This window comes from Miniopterus natalensis, chromosome 3 (genome assembly GCF_054644295.1).
Source record: "Miniopterus natalensis isolate mMinNat1 chromosome 3, mMinNat1.hap1, whole genome shotgun sequence".
NCBI lineage: Eukaryota > Metazoa > Chordata > Mammalia > Chiroptera > Miniopteridae > Miniopterus > Miniopterus natalensis.
In genome coordinates this window covers 86,047,760-86,067,928 of record NC_142083.1, presented here as the reverse complement: position 1 = coordinate 86,067,928, position 20,169 = coordinate 86,047,760, and the positions used below count along the sequence as shown (strand labels likewise).

The window sequence follows — 20,169 nt, the reverse complement described above, 5'->3', positions numbered from 1 at the left end:
ACCGGGCTGGCTGGCGGGCGGAGGCGGTCCGCAGGGTTGCTGCGGGGCGTTCAGGCCAAGCTGCGGGCGGCGACATGGTGAGAGGGTCGGGCCGGGCTGGGCGATCCGGCCGGGCTGGGGCTTGCGGGAGGGGAAGAGGCGGCCTGGGATGGGGTGGGGGCACGCGCTGGGTGGCTTGGCCCCACGCCGGGGTTGGGGGGGGTTGGGGGTGTCCCTGCGGCGGGGGAGGGGCAGCCCGGGCGGGGACGCGGCTTCGGGGGGAGGGTCTGTTCCGGGGGGCCGCGCCCGCGGGCGGGGGTTCTTTGTCCGCTGCGCTGCGGAGAGATCGGGACAAAGGAGGCGGCGGGGGGCGGCGGCCGCTTTGCGGGGGGCTGGTGTTCCCCCTACCCGGTGCATGCCCCCTATTGCGGCCCGCAGTTTCGCGCCCCCGGCCGGCCGCCGGGCTTCTCACGACTTTGGGGGTGTTAAAAAAAAAACACGGAGGCAGCGCGGGTCCTCGCAGCCCCCGGGTGGTCAGGAGCGCACCGGGTGGCAGGGGTGGGGTCCTGGCGAGGTCTGGCACCCATTTGGCAGGTGGAGAAACTGACAACGGGCCGCAGCGTTTGGTGCTCGGTTCCGTCGGCGGTGACTGCGCCGTGTGGGCATGACTGGGTGTCGCGGACGCTGGTTCTCCCTCCCCTCCTCCCCCTCCCAGGTCAGGCAGACTGGAGTTATCTTTCCAGCTGTCCTACCCCTTCCAGCTGTCGCCCCCTGGGCCAAGCCCCTTCCTCCAGCCTCGCATAGCTCCTCAGAATGGGAGAGACGACGGCATCGCTGGGAGGGTTAAATGAGAGGATGCGTGGAGCGCGCCTGGCACCGCGCCTGCACGTAGCCCGTGCTCAGCACGAGGGAGTTGCTGGGGCGCTTGTCATCCCTGTGTACCCCGCATAGAGCCCTCTGCCCGGGTCACCCAGCCTACTCCTGCTGGGTGCGGGGGAGGGGAGGCTGACTGAGTTCACCTGTCCCCTGGCCCTTCAAGCACGGGTCAGGGGAGGTGTGGGTCAAGAATATCAAAATAAAATAAAATAAAATAAACATCACACTTTAGAGTCAAGGTTGAAATCCGGGACTCTGTATGCAGGCTAGCTGGATTTGAAATCCCTGTGCCGCTAATTTTGAGCTGTGTGACCTTGGGCAATTGATTTAACTTCTCTGAGCCACAGATTCTTTATCTGCAAAGTGGGTTGTTTTGAGGCTGAAAGGAGATGATCCTGTGAAGTGTTTAGCTTAGTGTTCGGCACATAGTAATCTTCGCCAACTTTTGTCAGGCATCTGTTATTACCAAGCTTGTTTAGCCAAGTGGGCTGACCCTAAGGCAGCCTGTGAGAATTACCAGTAGCTGATTCACAGGGTGGGGGCATAAGCCTCAGCCCTTGGGCTGCAGGAGACCCAGTCTGACCTTGGGACAGAACCCAGGCTCTGCCCCAGCCAGCTTCCTCTTCTGAAGAGGGGAACCTAGGAGGTTCTGGTGTGAGTTTCCTCTTCTGGAGGGTGGGGTAGCAGATGAGATAACACTGGCCGAGGAGCTGGGCACAGCCCTGTAATGGCTAGTCTCCCATGAGCATCCCCTCTGCTCTTGGTCCTGGCATTTAGAGGACAGGGGCCTTGTGTCCCAAGGACAGCTGGGGCCTGTCACAGAGCAGACGTTCCACCTGCGCCCTGACTGTGCCCAGTAGTGCCCCGTCCTCTCTACTATTTTACGTTCCTAATCAGAAACTGGACAGGAAATGTTTCTGATTTATAAACTGGAGTCTCATGAAGGGGCAGAGCTGGGTTTGTTGGCACAACAAGCTGGTGGCTTTGTTAGGAAAGGGGGTCATGGCTTAACCCCTAGGGGCAGTGCTGGAAGCCCCTGGGGTCTGGGTGATCAGCCCCCTTTAAATGGGGCAGCCCCAGAAGGTAGGAATGGTGAGCTAGTGTCCAGCTGGGCTGGGTGACACTTGTGATATGCTCAGTTAAGTGAGAAGGCGGTAGCAGAGTGTCCCTGAGGAGGGGACTATTTGTGGCATTGGTCCTGGACCGGGCTCTGTACCCTCCTGGGAGTCAGGTCCTTGGGGAAAAGGGATACTAAGAGCTCACTGTCCTCTCTATGGCACCCAGGAAGGCATGGTACCTGGTGTCAGGCAAACCTTATAGCCCCATGGCCCTCCTGTTTTCACATTCATCACTTCTCATACTCCCTACAACTTTGGTGGGTAAGGTCTGGGCCTCATTCCCATTTTGCACACTGAGAAACAGGCCATTAGGAGCAGCTTGCTTGGCTAGGTCAAAACAGCTCACAATAGCAAGTCAAGAAAGAGGTGGGGTGGGGTGAACAAGGGGTCTCAAATCTGCCTTTTGCTGGCTGTGGCCCCCCTGTGCCTTGAGTGTGCAGTGACCCATGGAATGGGCTTAGGGCTTAGTTTGGGGGTGCTGTGAAGAGTCAGGGATAACTGGAAACCCACCTTATATTGGGGAACACTTAAGCTGTGGGCCTCTTAGGGCCAGCAGGACAGTGGGAGGTGTTGGCTATGGGGAGGACTATCTTTTTGAACCCATTGGTGGGCAGAAGGGACCAGGGGTAGGGAGTTCAGAGGAGTGGACTCTGCAGACTGGAGAGGCTGGGCTTTAGGGCTTGTTTTTCCAGGAGCAGTGGGTGAGATTGAGGTCAGGTTCAGACCACCCTTGGCCAAGGGAGGCAGGACCAAGGGCCCATGGAGTGGGAAGGTGGAGGGAGAGTAGAGATTGGCCCTGTATGTTTGGGGGGGATCCAAATCACCTTGGGCTTCCAATGCCAACTTTTGTCCTGACTGAGGGAGCTGGCAAGGAGATGCTACATAGGTTGAGGTGGGGGAATCTGGTTCATCACCTAGCCTCAGAGCGACCGGAGACCACAGGCCCCTAGCTGTGCTTTGGTATCCAAGCTGGCCCAACCCTCTGCACTTGGGGCTCCCCTTCTGGGGTCACATCCTGCTTTCTAGCTATCCACTCAAATGCTCTGTGCCTCAGTTTCCTCATCTATAAAATGGGGGTGACAATGGTGAGCAGCGTTAGCCGCAGGGGTGTTGGGAGGGTTAAATGATTGTATGGAATAAATGTTAACTACTCTGATGATTGTTCTGAGGGGGTCAGGTTTCCTAGGTGCCATCCTGGGTATCTATTCAGCCCAAGCTGTGGCCCTTCCTGTCTCACCTAGGGGCTTTCCTGGATTAAGGTGAAGGGGCAGCTAATTTGCAGAAGACACCTTGGCTCAGAGGGCCACAGGGGTGGGGGGTAGAGGAAGCCCCAGGAGAGGCAAAGCAACCCAGGCCAGCCAGCCTCCCTCATGCTTCAGGTTTCCTCTAGGCTCTGCTTCTTGGAGGCCTCCTCCCCTCCCCGCCGCTCAGCACTCACTCACAGTGACAGCTGCCCCTCCATGGGCCCAGGGCCTAGGATCCATCTGCACACTTTGCTCCCACCCCTAGCCTGTTCTCCCCTGCAGGCTACTGGCTGCCTTGAGTCTGTTCCGACAGACATGGGGACCCATGTCCAGGGTCCTGGGAGTAGCTTAGGAGTGAGGGAGCTGGCTAATGGATGGGTAACTGCTAACTGTGATCCCCATGAGAACAGGGTCTCCTCTGACTCATCACTAGATCCCTGGGCTTGGAGCACTCCGCAGACATCTATTGAGCACCTGTTGTGTGCCAATAATGGGGCTAGGGATCCCGCAGTGGGCAAGATGGTCAATGTTCTCCTCTTTCTGGCTCAGAGTCCACTGCAGGAAGAAGACAGCAGCCAGGGAAACGTGTTCCCTGACCCAAGAGGATGTCAGATAGCAGAGAGTGCTAGGAAATAAAATGTAGTGCAAAGTGATGGTAAGTGTGGGGTAAAGCATCTGGAGCCAGGGTGTTCTGGGACGGCATCCCCCAAGAGGTACCTTCTAAGAAAGTCCCCCCATATTGGAAGGAACCAGACATGGGACAGTCAGGGAGGAACATTCCAGGCAGAAGCAACAGAAAGTGCAGAGGCCTTGAGGTGGGAGGGTGGAGGGTATGCAGCAGCTTGGGGAGGCAAGGAGTTTAGATTCTCTGCTGATACTGGAGAGGGTTCTGAGCAGGGGATGACATAATTAGATTTTTTAAAAGGAGTTCTCAAGGAAATACTTGCTGAGTGAATGAAGGAACAAACAAATGCACTCAGGGGAGGGCCAAGGGAGCATAGGCCAGGCGTGACTATGGCCTGGTCACCTGGTTCTGTGCTCATGGGGGTGAGGGGCCCAGACTGGGCTGTGCCCACTCCTTGCCTGGTCAGGGGCAGCAGACACTTGGTAGTGTCTTTTGAGGTTTCCACACCGCTCAGAGAGTCCCTCTGAGTTGGAGGGCTGCCTCTGCCTCGGTTTCCTCATTAGTTTGGGACCACTGGCTTCAGTGGGTTTGGCCCCTGGGGTCCCCCATCTCCAGATCTTGCTGTCATTGTTTGATTTCCCAAACCACCCCCACTCCCCAAACACACACAGACTTCCCCTTCTGAATTGATACTGAATTCCCTTGCTGTCCATGAGCACAGTGGGAGGGCAGGCACCTCAGCAAGCACTGCACCGGAAAGGTCCACTGGAGAGAGGGAGGTGGGGAGGGACAAGGCAGGTAGGTGGTCTTCTCAGCAGGAAGAGAAAATGGAAGTCAGGCTTGGGCAGGGACAGGAGTCACCTGTCCCATCTAGAGGGCTGAGAAGACAGGCTGAACAGGTTTGTGGGAGGATACAGCAGCCCTGATCGTGGAGGGGAGAGCCAGGATGACTTGTGCACTGGGGCATGGGGATGTGCAGGACCACTCATGGAGCACACAGCCTGATAGGGGAGGTGGGCGCTAACCAGATGGCTATATTACAAAAGCAGGGTTGCAAGCTGAGGCTAGTGCCCTGGAGGGAGGAAATGAGTATAGTTGCAGAACCAAGAGACCCTCCTAGACTGGGGGGTCAGGAGGCTTCCCTGCCTGAGCTGGAGTTAACTTTTTCAGGGTGTTTCAACCTCCACACTGTTGATCTTTGTTGGGGTGGGGGGACTGTCCCATGCTCTATGGGATCTTGAGCAGCATCCCTGCTTTCTATCCACTCAGTACCAGTATCCCCCCACACACACCAGTTTTGCCAACCAAAAATATCTCCAGATATTGCCAAATGTCTCCTGGGGGACACAATGCCCCGCTGAGAACCACTGAACAAGGGCAAGGAGAGCAGAGCATTTGGGCACAGGTACTGGCCTGGGCAGCAAGGCTTGTGGATGCATCATGCCAGGTTCTGTAGGTCACTGTAAGGACTTGTGGGCTTTTCCTCTGGGTGACAAGGGCACTGGCTGCAGTGGGCCCACATGGTAGATCAGGGAGCCGGGAGCCTGTTGAGTGGTAACAGTGGCTTAACCCTGGAGGTGGTAAGAAGGGGGCAGACTCCAGGGATATCACCCGCCTATTGCCCAGGATCCTTCTGCAAATGTGGGCATTGTGGCAGGTGGAACTCAGGGGTTTGTAGAGTTTTCCCAGGGCCTGGTCCCCAGACAGACTCCAAAGTGTTGACCTTCAGGTAGACCTGGCCTTGGGTGAGGGAGGGACTTCCTAGTGTGGATAAAAATTATTTCTAATTAAGGCTGTTATTGCTCAAGGATGGCAGGTTCCATCCTATTGGGCGGGAAAAACTTTCCCTTCCAACACTGTCAGTCTTCTCAAAAAAACGAATTGGAACAGCTTGCTCTCACTGAGTGCCGACTTGGTGCTTTTCCACATCCTCATAACCACACCACCTGGTGTTAGTTACTGTTATTTGCTCTGCTTATGGTGAGATGTGAGAAATAAAGTACAGGGTCTTGGGACCCAGGGGAGCCTGCTAGCTTTAGCACTCCCAGTCTTAGTGGGCTGTTGCTGGCCTCACGTACAGTGAGTCTTCTGCACTTCCCACAGCTGCGCTCTCCTTTGTCCCTCACCAGCCCCATTTACGGGCCTCAATGAGGTGGAGTTGTCTGAGGTTTGGAGGCCAGGAAATCGTGGTCCAGCAATAATAACATCCCCTTCCACCTTCACCCACACCAGCTGATGCTCCAGCTTCAGTGACCAGCGCCCTCAGCTCCTTGCACTTGCCTGCAGGCCCTTTCTTGACTTCAGAGCCTTAGCAGATCCTGTTCTCCAAGGGCTGGCTTTTCCTGTACATCTTAGCATCAGCGTTGCCTCCCTAAGTATGTCCTGCCCCACCCAGTCTAGCATCGTGGGACCTGGTCCCCTATCATCTTGGCATGGTATTTCCGCATTTGTAGTGACATGTGTTTGGTGTATTGACCTGTTTGCAGTCTCGCTCCTGCACCAGACGCTGAGCTTGGGTAGGGCAGGGTGGTCTGTCTTGAGTGCCTCCATCTTCCAGGACTTTGCTCCCTCACTTCCCTCTCAGATGGCGTGGTGGACCAGAACTCTTACCAGGAGGCTGCAGTTCCCCTATGGGCAAAGGCTGTCATCTCCTGCACACTTTCACAGGTGTTCAGAAGACTTGGTCACCTGTTCATGAGGGGCTGTTCACTTCCCTGCTGTCAAGTCCCTCATCTCTGGCCATGATGAAGCACTGGCTTTCAGTCCCTGAATTGTTATGAACACCCAGTGGTGCTGGGCTTCTAGAACATTCATCTTAGACCATCTTTTGAGCCTGGGCTGCAGTGCAGTTCACAGGTTGTAGATTCCCTTCTCCCCCACACCTCAGGCTCTGTGGCTGGGCCAGGGTGGCTGCCTGTCTGGTAGCAGAAGCACTGAAGATAGTGAATGGAAGTTGGCCAGGGTGAGTGAGGAGAAGGCTGGTAATATCACAAAGAAACAGTAAAAGCCAACCAGCATGTTTTCATTAGGATGAGGGCGGGATGGTCAGGCTTCAGAACTGATTACAGTTAGACCCTATGGAAGAGCCAAGGTGAGCTCATCAGCTGTTGGAGTGCCTTGCAGAGTCCCCAGTGTAGCCTCATGTCTCTCTGTCTTTCAGGGCTCTTGTGTCCAGCCTGAGTTCCAGCCTCACTGAGCCGGTCACCCCCAAGACCTTCCCGCTGAGGAAGCCTTCCCCAGCACTGACCATGTCTATTATGGACCACAGCCCCACCACTGGTGTGGTCACAGTCATTGTCATCCTCATTGCCATCGCTGCCCTGGGGGCCTTGATCCTAGGCTGCTGGTGCTACCTGCGGCTGCAGCGCATCAGCCAGTCAGAGGACGAGGAGAGCATCGTGGGGGATGGCGAGACCAAGGAGCCCTTTCTGCTGGTGCAGTACTCAGCCAAGGGACCGTGTGTGGAGAGGAAGGCCAAGCTGACCCCCAACGGCCCAGAAGTACACGGCTGAGCTGGGACGCAGAGGCTCCTGAGCCTATTTGCAGGCAGCTGAGAGGCACGTGAGAGGGAAACCACAGACATGCTGCCACTGAGAGGAGGGGTTGACACTTGCTGGCATGGCCTTGCCAGGCTTTTATCGCATGCACTGACTCCTGGGGTCCCAGCTGTCCCAAGCCAGGACTTGGTGGCCCTGGGCATCCCCTCTGCCTCCTGGTGGGGCTGCCCATTGCAGGCAGTGGGCAGACCTAACCTTGCTGGGGTTCAAGGCCCCATAGCGCTTTTGTTACTTGAATGTTTAGCTGAGCCTGTTTTTGATGGAGCTACTACTGTAACGCGTGAACTCATAAACCTGTGAACTGTAAATAGGCCCCAGAAGCACGTGTTTAAACCTTTTTTGCTGATTTTTAAAAATATCAGATAGCTTACATGGGACTGACCCTACTAATGATAAGCTAAATCAAGGCTGTGGGGGAGGGTCTTAGACATGTAAGGCCCAAGTTGCACTTGGCAGGGGCCTCTAATATATATATGTGTGTGTGTATGTAGAGGATGTGACATGTCAGTTTTAAGTTTCGGAGCTGACAGGTTGGGGTGTTGTGGTGATTTCTGCTTGGTTAGCAATGGATGGAAGAACCATACCACCGGCTCTTTCTCTAGGTAGGACCGGCTGTTAAATACCAGTTCCTGTTGATATTGCAAGGAAGCTACTGCAGCTGCTTGGGAGCCAGTGAAGGACAAGTCAGGGCACATGTCCTGAGGGCTACCAGGCATCCTAGTGGCAGAGCAGTTTCTTGCCCCTATGGTCTTGAGCATGCCGAGCACTCCCTGTCCCCATCCATGTCCAGTTACACCCCCCCCTCCCCCCGCATTAGTGAGTGCAGGCTTCCCAGAGCAGGCAGTGGCTACTTTTATCTGAAACCCATTGGCCCAGGAGAAAAAAATTGTGGTTTTTATTTGTTGTTGTATTTAATATTTTCTGCACTGGAGGGGAGGGGGAAGGGACTGAGTTTTCCTCCACTCCCTCCCTTTTCACAAATCAGTTTCCTTTCTTAAATTACCACTCACCTGCTAGGTACTAGATTTTACTCTCCTCAGTGGATCACCTAGGAGAGTCCCCTGACTCCACTAGAACACCAAGTGCGGTAGAAGGACATTTCTTATGTGCATGTGTACACAGGAGCCCCAGATGTTCCCTGACTGCCTGTGCTTAGTGAGAACCTGGGGGGACTGGGTGGGGGAGAGGGAGTTTCAGGTTCTGAACTTAAGTTTTCAAAAAGATAAGGAGTTAGTGGCTCCTGGATCAGGCCAGCGCCTCCACAGCCTGCCATCTCTAAGGTGTCCCTTGTGTGAACTTGCTTAGATTTTTAATCCCACCCCTATAAACACATTCTTACTATCATGCTTAAACCATGACTTGTATCGGCATTCTGGGTAATAAACTGTAGGCCAGCCCTGGCTTAATCTCGGTGAACTGGCCCTTAGCACTTGAATGGCCTAGCAGCATGGGCATGGAGCTCCCAGGGGCTCTCAGCCTTGCTCACCAGCTCCCACCACCATCAGAGCCCTGGCCTCGGGGTCAGGCTGAAGGCGGATTACCTATGGCCTCATTCAAGTCTCTAAAAAGCATGTTAAACTAATCTACTTTCTAGAACCCCAAGAAGGGCGCTTAAGGAACATTTATTTTAGCAGTATATGCCTAAATTGGGGTCAAACATTAAGTAATAGCTTGGGGGGAGGGAGCAGGGTAGCTAGTTAGGCAGTTTGAGCCAAAGACAAGAACAAATGTCTTTGGCCCTAGCTCCAGATGCTCAAGCATGAGAATTAGGCTGGAGACCAGCAGAGGCCCTACAGGCTGGGAGGAGGAGACAAGTTCCAAAGGTGCCAACTTGAAAATCAGGGAGAAGGTTTGCTTTCTAATGAAGGATGCTCATGAAAAAAATGGAAGGTGTTTGATCCATTCCTCTTGCATTCCAGAACTTCCAAGCTTTCTACCTCTACTTTCTGCAGTAGCAGCATACACCTAGGCTGTCTTTCACCCTAGTAACCCAGGAGCACCTGGGACTTGCATTTTCAGTCACTGATCCTGACCCTGAAAAAGACCATCACGTGACTGTCAGACTTGCCCTGAGGTTTTTACTGTGCACCAGTGAAGTTTGGGTTTTGAAATGCTGAAATGTCACTTTCTCCTTAGTTCCACTTTTGGAAGTTCTTTATTCCACTCCTTGGTTGCCAGGGATGACATCTTTGCAGCTTGAATCTGGCTCATCAGCAAGATGGCAGTGCCAGGTGAAGGTCACAGGCATGGTGGGGCACTCTTGGGGGTCTTTGAGAGGAAAGTGAAAGTGCCTGTAGAACTGATGAACCACCACATAATAGCTCTCACTGTTCTTATTTATCAATAGCTACTTTTTTTTAGTGTAGACACCAGAGCCACACACTCAACTGGCTTAGTAAGTTATGACCTCTCATTGAATTCTTTCTGAATAGCCCACTGTTGTATTCAAGTTTCCTGACTAGTCAGTCAAGAAATTAACATTTCATCCTGTATGTCATCACAGAAGCAACAGTAGGAGAATGGGGAGGGAACTCTGACACTGAGCCACTAAAATATGGACTGATTTTTCAGATAAACCTTCAAATGGACTGTGCTACTGTTTTTGTCTCAAAGTTACCAAGTTTGTGCAATAAGTGGAAGGGATGTCATCCCTGTTCAATAAAAGTTGAATGACGTTCACATTGATTTTCTAGACCACTGAGAAAATCTTTATTTACAATAAATTTCAATAAAATTTGCATAAATATATTCCCAATGTACAGTTTTCACCTCTGATTTCTTCATGTCATTTAAAAAGTTAGTCTGTCCTATTCTCATTGCTTTTTTCAGCCGCCAGCGGGGAGCTGTTATTGGCAGGTGGGGGGGTGCTGCCAGGTAACTGGGGAGCCCCTGAGGGCTCAGGGTAGTCAGAGTGCACCTCCTCCGGGGGAGTGAGATCTTCATCTCTGTCCCTGCCCTCCAGTTTCCGCTCCATGGTCGCCACCAGGATCTTGAGCCACGTGTTCTCGGTGAGCAGGTTTTCTGAGGCATCAGCCAGCTCCTGGAGCTTTTGGGCCACCTCCTCCAGCTCCCTGGTCTTCTGCTCATACAGGGCCTGCAGCTGCTCACTGTGCAGCTGGAGCAAGCTGTGCTGCTGCTCTAGGGTCTGCTGCTGCTGCAGCAGCCGGTGCTCATCCCTGCGTGCACTGGACAGCTGGGCCTCCACCTGCATTTGTGCTTGCTGCAGGGTGCTGATTTCGGCCCTCAGCTTCTGGATCTCTCTCTCCAAATGGGAGATGTGCCCCTGCTGTAAGACTGCCTCACTCTGAAGACACTCTTTGGTCGGAGGGTTAGCCAAGTTCTGGGGGACAGAAGCAGGGTCTGAGTGATGCAAAATGAACCTCAGCAGGTTTGGAAGGGTGATGGGAAGGTCTTCAGGGTATTTCACACTTAGGTCCTTTCTGAAGAGAAAGGGAAAGGAGTCAAAGATGAGAGTCACACCAACATGTTTAGTCGAAAACCAGACTGCTACTGAAGGTCAGACCATTTATTTCCTACAGAAGACATTCTGAGAATTGGACTTAACTGACATTAGCAAGGAAAAGTTATCTGGGCAAAAAATTTCCTACAAAGTTGAGGATATGCCACATGCTCATTCAGTAATTAAGGTGGCTTATCTCAAACATGTCTGTGACAAAGAGATCAGTTTCTATTTACAACCTTCCAAGAAAGACGAGAGCTCCCAGGCCCAAGTCTAAAGCCAGTGATGTAGAACACTGGGGCTGTATGGGCAGAGTGGCCTCTGTATGCTCTGAGAGGCCCAGAGGCATGTCAGGAAGGATGTTCTGGGGCAGGGCTATCACCCACATCATTCCTGTGGCCATCAACAGTGCTTGGTAAAATAGGAAAAACCTGAAACAGCCCGGTTTCTTCAGCAAGCCTTTATTCCATATTATCCATCTAAGGCAGGAGTTCTTAACTTGGGGTGACTGTACCACCAAAGCACATTTGGCAACATCTGGAGACATTTTGATTGCCATGATGGGGAAGGGTGTTACTGGAGCCCTGACCTTTGACAAACAGACCAACTCAGAGACTGAGGAACTGAAGCTACCTGGCCCTGAGAGTACAGGATAAGGAGGGAGGGTGTCATATAAAGGGGGTTTGCCCCAGAGCTTCACTGCAAGTCCGTCTGTAGAAAATTCCTTTTTAGAACTTGTCATTTAATTGTCTGATGAGCAAATTTCTACCATAGATACATTTCCCTGTGTAATCACAACCTGGCCACAATACATCACAACCACTAGCTTTATGTATGAGGTAGACAAACAACAGTTATCGTCGCCTTTGAGTATTAAATGGAGGTTAAAAGCAGGGCCTCCGGAAGTCGACTGCCCAGGGCTGACTGAAAGGGCTACTGCTCACTGTCAGGAGCGCCCAGACAAGTGGCTTCTCTATGTCCCTCATCTGTAAAGGGGTAATAAGAGTATCATCTCCTTCACAGAACTGCTGTAAGGATTACATGAGTTACCCAAATGCTCAGTGAATGTTAGCTTAAAAAAAAATCGCATTGTTCCTTAATAAAACCAGAAACCATTCAATAAAAGCTTGCACACCCTCTCTGCACATAAAGCCAGTGGCCAAATACCTAACAAAAGACAAAAGGTGTTCTACTAATAGGTAGTCCTTTACCTGGAAACCAAAATCACAGGGAAATTAAAATCAGATATGCCCCATTTTTATACAACATTAATGGAAACTTCCAGGTAAATGGAATAATTTCAGACATTTTGGGGATAAGTATATAACCATGCCCTCCTTTAAAGCAGTTTTCTTAACATGCAAGCTTTCTTCACGTGGGGCTTCCCAGCCATTCGATAGACAACTAAAACCATCCTGGCCCCTGTGGACAAGGAACAAGCAGCAGAAGGGGCTGCTAAGTTCTGCAGCACAAACCTGGCCTACGGCAGAGAGTAAATGTGAATTAATCCCTAGGGAAAGAGCTGCTGAGAGACCTGTGTATGTATCTGGAGACAGTTACAGGACAGAAAACAATATATCTAAGCATGTCATTTTAGAGTTCCTGGAGCAATCTCCATGAATCTACCTGATAACGCTAAAATGCTTCCAAACTTTTTAGAAGTAGCAAGGACACAGACTGTCAACAAACTGCTTCCAAACTTTGAAAGTGTTGTGGTAAAGGTCTCACTGTTTATCTGACTCTCCTCTAAATTCACTAGGAGCATGTTTATGCACCTTTGGCACATAAAAGGCCAAATATAAAAATGACAAATGGGGTATAAGGCATCTACTCCAAAGAAGGGGCTATCACACTGAGGGAGGGTAGGCCTGTTCCTCTGAAGAAGTACAATCCTTCCCCAGGGGACACATTAGAGTGAAACCCTCCACCCCCTTCTGATCTAACCCAGGGTTGGGATAAAGCACCTATATTTTGAAATGTCACACAGAGTGGTGGACGGAAGAATGGCTCTAAGATGTCCCTGAACAGGAAGGCTGGACCAGCCAGGAGCAGGAGGTGGCCTAGGTTGCAAACTGTCAGAGGACAAGCTCTTTTATATGATTTTCCTTTTATTGTTATAAAATGTGCTTACTGTAGACAATTTGCAAAGGATGTAAAAAGCATACAAAGGCACCACCAGATCACTTGTAATCCTCACTCCTCCAAAATAATCATTGTCAACAACTTGACATCTTTTCTTCCCTTATGTACACATTTTAACCAGTGCAAATTTATATTTTATCAAAACACATGCACGTTCATATTTTCATTAAAAATAACATAAGCATGTGTACCATGAGAAAGGTCTTACTCCATGTTATCAATCAGTATTTTTCATTTCCTCTTTTGTGAGCTGTCAGCTCATATCCTTTGCCTATTTACCTTTTGAGTAAACTGAACACTCACTTTGGACCTGCTTATGAGGAGCTTACTTCACTTCTGACTATCATTTATTTTGAGGAAATAAGAACAATTCCATTCCAAAGCAGTAATGCTTTGGTTTATCAAGCAAGCTCTTTCCATTAAACTAGAACTGGACAGTTTCATGTTCAATATTTACCTTCTTGACTTTTCAATTGAAGGAATATAGTAAGGGGCTGCAGCAACCCTAACTCAGGTCTAGAGAACAATCACACCTCCCTGTTGACTATATCAGGCAACTTTAGAATGAAAGGCACTCAAGCCAGACTTGGGCCCCCAAACACACAACTCCCCACCACCAAGTCTCTGTGTGTCTTTCCCTGTCTTTCTTAATACATATTCACGGATTCTAGTTGCTGAGAACTTCTTTATGCAAAGTCCAGTGCTGGATGTTATGACTTTAATACTTTTCTAAACTGTGTTTGGAATTCCAAAATTATGCTTCATTAAAGTTTATGCCCAACCTCTGTCCCACACAGATGAAATTGCTAGTGTTACTGTCCATGATTCCATGACTGTGTGGCTCTTTAAAGCTTCTTAGAAAGAAAAAGGTCACCAGCAACACAATCAGCAGCAGAACAGGGTGAGTCACGCTCTCTTTTTAGTGTGTGATTTGATAAGACTCCACTACCACAGGAAGTATTCCAGAAAAAATTCTTTGAAATAAAGAGGAAAAAACAAGGAAATGATTCAGAATGTGTGAAGGAAGCACTCTCCTGACGAAACACGAAAAGCATGGCAGTAATAAATGGTAAAAGTGATCACAGGAAATTAAAACAGTAAATGTAACATGTGAGTTAGGTACCTCACTGAAATAGCCCAGCAAATGCTTTTCCCCAGTAAAGATATTATCAAAGTCATGTGACTGGGTTCCCAAGGACCCATCCTTTTAAAAACAAAAGGGAAATCTGTAAAAAGGTAGAGAACATCTGGTTTATCGACTTTGAAAGGCCAAGAGGTAATTTCCTTTTCTAGCAAAACATCGGAATCCACATTTGCAAACTGCCAAGTCATATCCCTTATGCTAATGTCCCACCCCTGCTGGCTGGTCTTTCAGGGTAGTTGCAGTAATCACTGAACTTGGAGTACCACTCAGACAAATGTGAGGAGATCCAGGTGACAACCCTGTCGCAGATGTTCACAGAAGTCTGCAAATTTGGGGGGAAGGCTCCTTGACCCCTATTTCCCCCTTGCATACGAGAGGCATAGCTAGTTTTGGGCAAGGTTCAACAAGAAATGACACACATGAAAGCTTGGGCAGGCGGGGCCAAGAAACCCCATAAGGCTCAACAGATACCTGTTGTTTTGCCCCACAGGAGCTCTTTGCTGTCAATCTTGGCATCCACTGTATGCTCATGAGGCCAAGAAAGTGGATGAGTTCTGATGGTGACATCATTGCTCATGTAAAACACACACTCTGGGAGGGGCAAACTTCTTTCAAAAAAAAAACCAAACACCACAGCTGATACTGTGACACCAAAACTGTTTCACCTTTCATCCCTAATGGCACATTTTTTGAACAACACATTTTATTCAAAGCAGTTTAGTAATAACTAATGATTTACATTTTGCTTCCATGAAATATCTTAAACCCATTTCACTTTCAGCAAAAGAATCCCATCTGCCCAAATATTGAAAAAATTCTGCATTACCTGTTACAGGGAAAAAATAAGACAGTAGGAAGACGGTCAACCATAAATTCCCAAGGAAGATCATTCTGAGATACATCAATCCTAGAAAAAGGAAAGAACAGAAAAAGTAAAAGACTCGCCAAGAAACTCCAACCCGAAAGAACCTTCTCAAATAACTGAAGATCCTAGAGCATTTTCTGCGACCAGCCTCTTCTCAGTGAGTGTACCATCAGGTTTAAGTTAGGCACAGCTCATGCAAGAAGCACTGATAATTCCAGGACATGAATCTTTCCACATCACTTACTAAGTGGAAAATGTAGTGTCCTGAAAGTAAAAATTAACTTCCCCAAAAATGCCTCACTGACACCTCAGGAGTAGTCCCACCTACCTGACAAGGTCTGGGAAAGTATTTTAATTCCTGAATTAGTTCTGGAAAAACAAAGGAAATCATTGTGGAAAATACATCAAGCCTCTCTGAAGATGTAAGAAAACTGAAAAGAAATACTATACTCTGCCCTGGCTGGTGTAGCTCAGTGGTTAAGAGCGTCAGCCTGTACAACAAAGGGTCGAAAGTTTGATTCCCGGTCAAGGGCATGTAACTGGGTTGCAGGTTCCACCCTGCTGGCCCTGGTCAGGGAGCGTGTGGGAGGCAACCAATCGATGCGTCTGTCTCACATCAATGTTTCTTTCTCTCTCTCTCTCTCTCTCTCTCTCTCTCTCTCTACTCCCCCTCCTCCTCCTCCTCCTCCGTTCCTTCCACCCTCTCTGAAAATCAAGAGAGAAAATATCCTCGGGATGAGGATTAACAAAAAAAAGGACTCCTAGCCCTGGCCAGTTTGGCTCAGTGGTTAGAGTGTCGGCCTGCGGACTGAAGGGTCCCGGGTCCGATTCCGGCCAAGAGCACAAGCTGCAGGCTCAATTCCAGCCCTGATTGGGACATGCAGGAGGCAACCAATCAATGTGTCTCTCTCACATCGATGTTTCTATCTCTCTCTCTCCCTTTTACTCTCTCTGAAAAGCAATGGAAAAAGTATCCTTAGGTGAGGATTAAAAAAAAAGAAATACTATATTTTGTATTTTGCAAATCTGGACAGAGGCCCCAAAAGGTGTATTTTCTTAGCAGATTTAAAATTAACTTTCTAATATAGAAAATGACATCTGTGCTAAACTACCCAACCTACCTGTGTTTAATTACTATTAAACTAGGTGGTGGCCCCTGCAGCTGTCTATAAGCAGGGCATATACCAGGCCCCCCCAACCCAGGGGCTGCTCAGATGGCAAGAAAAGAACATTCTAGGAGGGAACCAGCAGAAGGCTGGGTACTCAACCCTATTCTCTAAAGTGGTGCATACAAAAGATGAAAATGTTCTGACTCATTAACTTGATGGAAATTTTCAGAAAGTATTGGAGGGACGGGATTAGTGACATGCATTTGTCCAAAAGGATAAAATCCAGTTAAAAAAAAAATGACATAACCAAATTACAATGGTTTTAAACAGCATTACTAATAAAACAGCACCCCTGCCTACCTAAAACATTCGCGTTCCATTTTTTAAACAAGTGGTGTTGAATACTTTATTCTATAATCACATGCTTTTTCCCCTCCTGATTCTGGCTTCAAAGAAAGAACAAACTGTAAAATTAAAAGAAAAACATTTGTAAACATCCACTCAAAATTCCATAGGGCTAATCAGGGCCTTCTTTCTGGGACTCTCATTTAGGCTTAGTGTAGATGCCTATATATTGTTAAGAGCAGTAATCATATATTTCATACTCTATTCTTTTCAATTAATTGTATGCAAAGCATTGTTCTAATGAGTGGGTAAAAATTCCATCAAATGCCCAACCATAATTTACTTAACCATTAATCTACTGTTGGATATAAATAATGTTATCTTGACTAGCTCATGCTTCTACGGAAGTCTTATTTCCTTAATTCACCAAAGTGAAATTAACTAGGTCAAAAATGTACAGTATAACTATTTTTCTGATTTCTTAGTGTTGCTAAAATGCTTTTCAAAAGAGTTATGCCAATTTACTTATTCTGTTAACTATCTCTGACTATGCTAATTTCACTTTATTTTATCAAAGCAAGACTGTCACTTAAAAGCATATATAATGACACTTACTGTTTTAATTTACATTTATTAGATTATAATTTCCCCACTTGTTTATTTATTCTCTCCTCTTACATGAAAAACCTGTTCGTGTCCTTTCTTCACACTAGAATCCCTCTTAGCTGTTTCTCCATGCATCCTCACCATTTGTTTTATTATGATAAAATATACGTAACATGAAACTTATGATCTTATCCATTTCTAATTGTACAGTTCAGTGGTATTAAGTACACTCATATTGCTGTGCAACCATCATCTTGCAAAACAAACTCTGTACCCATTAAACAACTTCCCATTCCACCCTCCCTTCAACCTCTGAAAACCACCTTTCTACTTTGTCTCTACGAATTGGACTACTCTAGGTGCCTCGAGAACCATACAGTATTTGTCCTTTTGTGTCTTATTTTACCTAGCATTAATGCCTTTGAGGTTCACTTATGTTGTAGTGTGTGTCAGGATTCCCTTCCATTTTAAGGCTGAATAATATTCCATTATATGGACCAGTTTCCTCTCAGCAGTTTATTTATTTTTTATTTTTAAATATCTCTTTATTGATTTCAGAGAGAGGAAAGAGAGGGAGAGAAAGACAGAAACATTAACAATGAATCATCATTGATCGGCTGTCTCCTGCATGCCCCCAACTGGGGGATCGAGCCCTCAACCTGGGCATGTGCGCTGACCGGGAATCAAACTGCAATCTCCTGGATCAACCGCTGAGCCACACCCGGCCGGGCACTCTCAGCAGTTTCTTAAACCATTTTAATTTTTCAGGGTCTGGAGTATGAACACCTGTTTCTGAATCCTGGTCCCTCACTTATAGGTTGTGTGACTCTGAGCAAGTTACCTAATCTTTCTGTGCCTTAGGTTCCTCCTCAGTAAAAAGAGAATGATACTCATGCCTGCTGTACTGAATGTTCTAGGGATTAAGTCATAAAATGTACATATAAAAATCTCTCAGTACTGTGACTCCTCAAATTTGGCTCTAATGATCACTTATAGCATTTATAATAGGTGAAATATATATGCCATAAATATAGTTATTATCCCTTTTTTAGTCTGTTTTCCTATTTTCATTGCACATTTTTCTAGTGGAATTTGTTCATTTTTCTTTCATTATTTTTTAAACTGCTTCACTTTGGAAAGTTTCCATCTCTCAAAGGAACTAGCAAATCCAATAGTCTATATCTTCTATGATTTGATATTTTATATTTAATTCTAACCTATCTGGAGGGGAATGAGAGAAGATGTATCTTATATATAAATAATTTCCCCCCAAAACTGCTTACTACCTTATCCCAAAACTCTTTATTTCAGCCTCATTTTTACAAAACAATGATTTAAAATTTTTTGTTTACAGAAGAACCCACATACAGCATCCACGGAATCACAAAACTAGAACTTGGATATCAACCAATTTTTCCTTTTAATTTTACAAATGAGGAGAAAAACAAGGTCCCAGGGCTGGGTGGCAACTCATCAAGGACTAGCCTTTCAGAGGCCCGAAGCCCTAGTGCTATGCAACTCCAGGGCACCCTTCCTCTGGTGTTCCAGGAAGGTGGCCTCTCCAGGGGGCTGTCCTAGCAACCAAGTCAGCACTGCTCCCACAGAACTGCACTTACCCTCCAATGAATTCAATCAGGGCTAAACACATTCAACATCATGGAAAAACACTCAGAATTCTTCTGGAAATCTTTGGTTTCAATGAGGTTTTGCTCATGACTTTAAGCTGACAATTAAATTCAACCAAGTCTTCTCCAAAGTTAATGGAAAATGAGCAGACCCTTGGAAACCATATGGCTAAGCTGTAAGGAAGAATGAAGGCAGGAACACAGCCCAAGGTGCTGCAGAACAGGCTTCCTTACCTTGCCACAGTGAATGTATCTGCTGGCAGGAGGCGAGCTAGCTGGATGAAGACGTGATTGAGGGATGGACAGAAGCCACACCACTGTGCATAATAAAGCAGCAAAACATCCTGTGGGAAAGGGGAGATGGCTGTGACTGGTGCGTAGGAAACGGGCTCCTCAGGCCCTTACTCTGCTTAGAACCCAGTAGGCATTCCATGAATGCTGCTTGTGCATAAATTATAGTGAAAAAAATTAATCTTCAATTTTTCCAATTATGTGGTTTCTTAAGGACTTTTGCAATTGGAAACCACATGTAATTCACACATATTCTATGATAAAACTGTCATGTGGTTAATCTTCTGTACATCAAAAACAACGGCTCACCCCAAGAATTACAGCTTTAGAAATAATTTTAATAAGGATGGCTTGATTTTTGCCTCTCTTGTGATTTTGTACCTGCTTTTGAAGTACTACTTCCCAGAAGGTATCAGTTGTTACTTCAGTGATTAAATGCTGAGAAGGGAATTGGGCAGAGTCACTTCCAATTAGATGCCTTTTCAAGGGACTGTAGAGAACGCTGAAGTTTTGAATAAAAGACTCTAAAAATAAAGAGAAAATGAGATCAACTCTTCTCTAAGTACAAGGAGAGTAGCTGGCCTACTTTAAACTCTACATTTTAAAAATTGGGATGATGTCACAGACTCACATTTTTAACACTTCACCTACATGCAACACCCTGAACAAAGCTGCCCAGGGTGGCAATAGGTTTAGCTTTGGTGGTATTAACTCAGCAGACAGTAATTTAGATAACAAAACCCCATGCCTTGTTAGATACTCCAATATCCCGTTTTTTCCCAACAAGACTGGTCCACAAATATACACCTGAGATTGCATAAAACATCATCATGCCACAATCCTTTAAGAGATTTCAACCTATAATACTAAGACCTTTAAGTAAAACTACAAATGCAGTAATTGCACCAGTCTACTGTAATGTATTAGGTATTTAATATTCATTTGAGGACAAGGAACTATGGGTTTTGTTTCCTTTAATGAAGTCCTTCAAATTTCTTTCTTAAAAGGTTAAGAAAAATAAACTCAATTATACTTTGCAGAAAAGCACATTTAAAAAAAACACATAAATAGCCCTAGCCTGTATGACTCAATGGTTAGAGCACTGGCCTGTGGACTAAAGGGTCGAGGGTTCGATTCCCTGTGAAGGGCACATACCTGGGTTGCAGATGTGATCCCCAGCCCC

General features: G+C 47.6%; 2 protein-coding genes across 2 annotated transcripts in view; one reads left to right on the top strand and one right to left on the bottom strand.

The window, feature by feature from the left end:
- The first annotated feature begins 4,882 nt into the window (after positions 1-4,882).
- SNN (stannin) lies at positions 4,883-10,154 on the top strand. Its single transcript, XM_016197601.2, has one exon. It carries the CDS (start codon positions 7,091-7,093, stop codon positions 7,352-7,354), a length of 264 nt encoding a protein of 87 aa, XP_016053087.1. The 5' UTR covers positions 4,883-7,090; the 3' UTR covers positions 7,355-10,154.
- TXNDC11 (thioredoxin domain containing 11) overlaps positions 9,875-20,169 on the bottom strand; it is a 58,136-nt gene continuing 47,841 nt past the window's right edge. Inside the window, exons 9-12 of the mRNA XM_016197599.2 lie at positions 19,368-19,510; positions 18,930-19,039; positions 14,972-15,052; positions 9,875-10,839 (exon numbers count right to left, since the gene is read on the bottom strand). Of these exons, the coding sequence (XP_016053085.2) occupies positions 10,197-10,839; positions 14,972-15,052; positions 18,930-19,039; positions 19,368-19,510 (977 nt within the window). The 3' untranslated portion in view covers positions 9,875-10,196. The remainder of the gene's footprint in view (positions 10,840-14,971; positions 15,053-18,929; positions 19,040-19,367; positions 19,511-20,169) is intronic.

Coding starts and splice junctions, on each gene's coding strand:
- SNN (XM_016197601.2), top strand. CDS start 7,091: ATGTCTATTATGGACCACAGCCCCACCACTGGTGTGGTCACAGTCATT.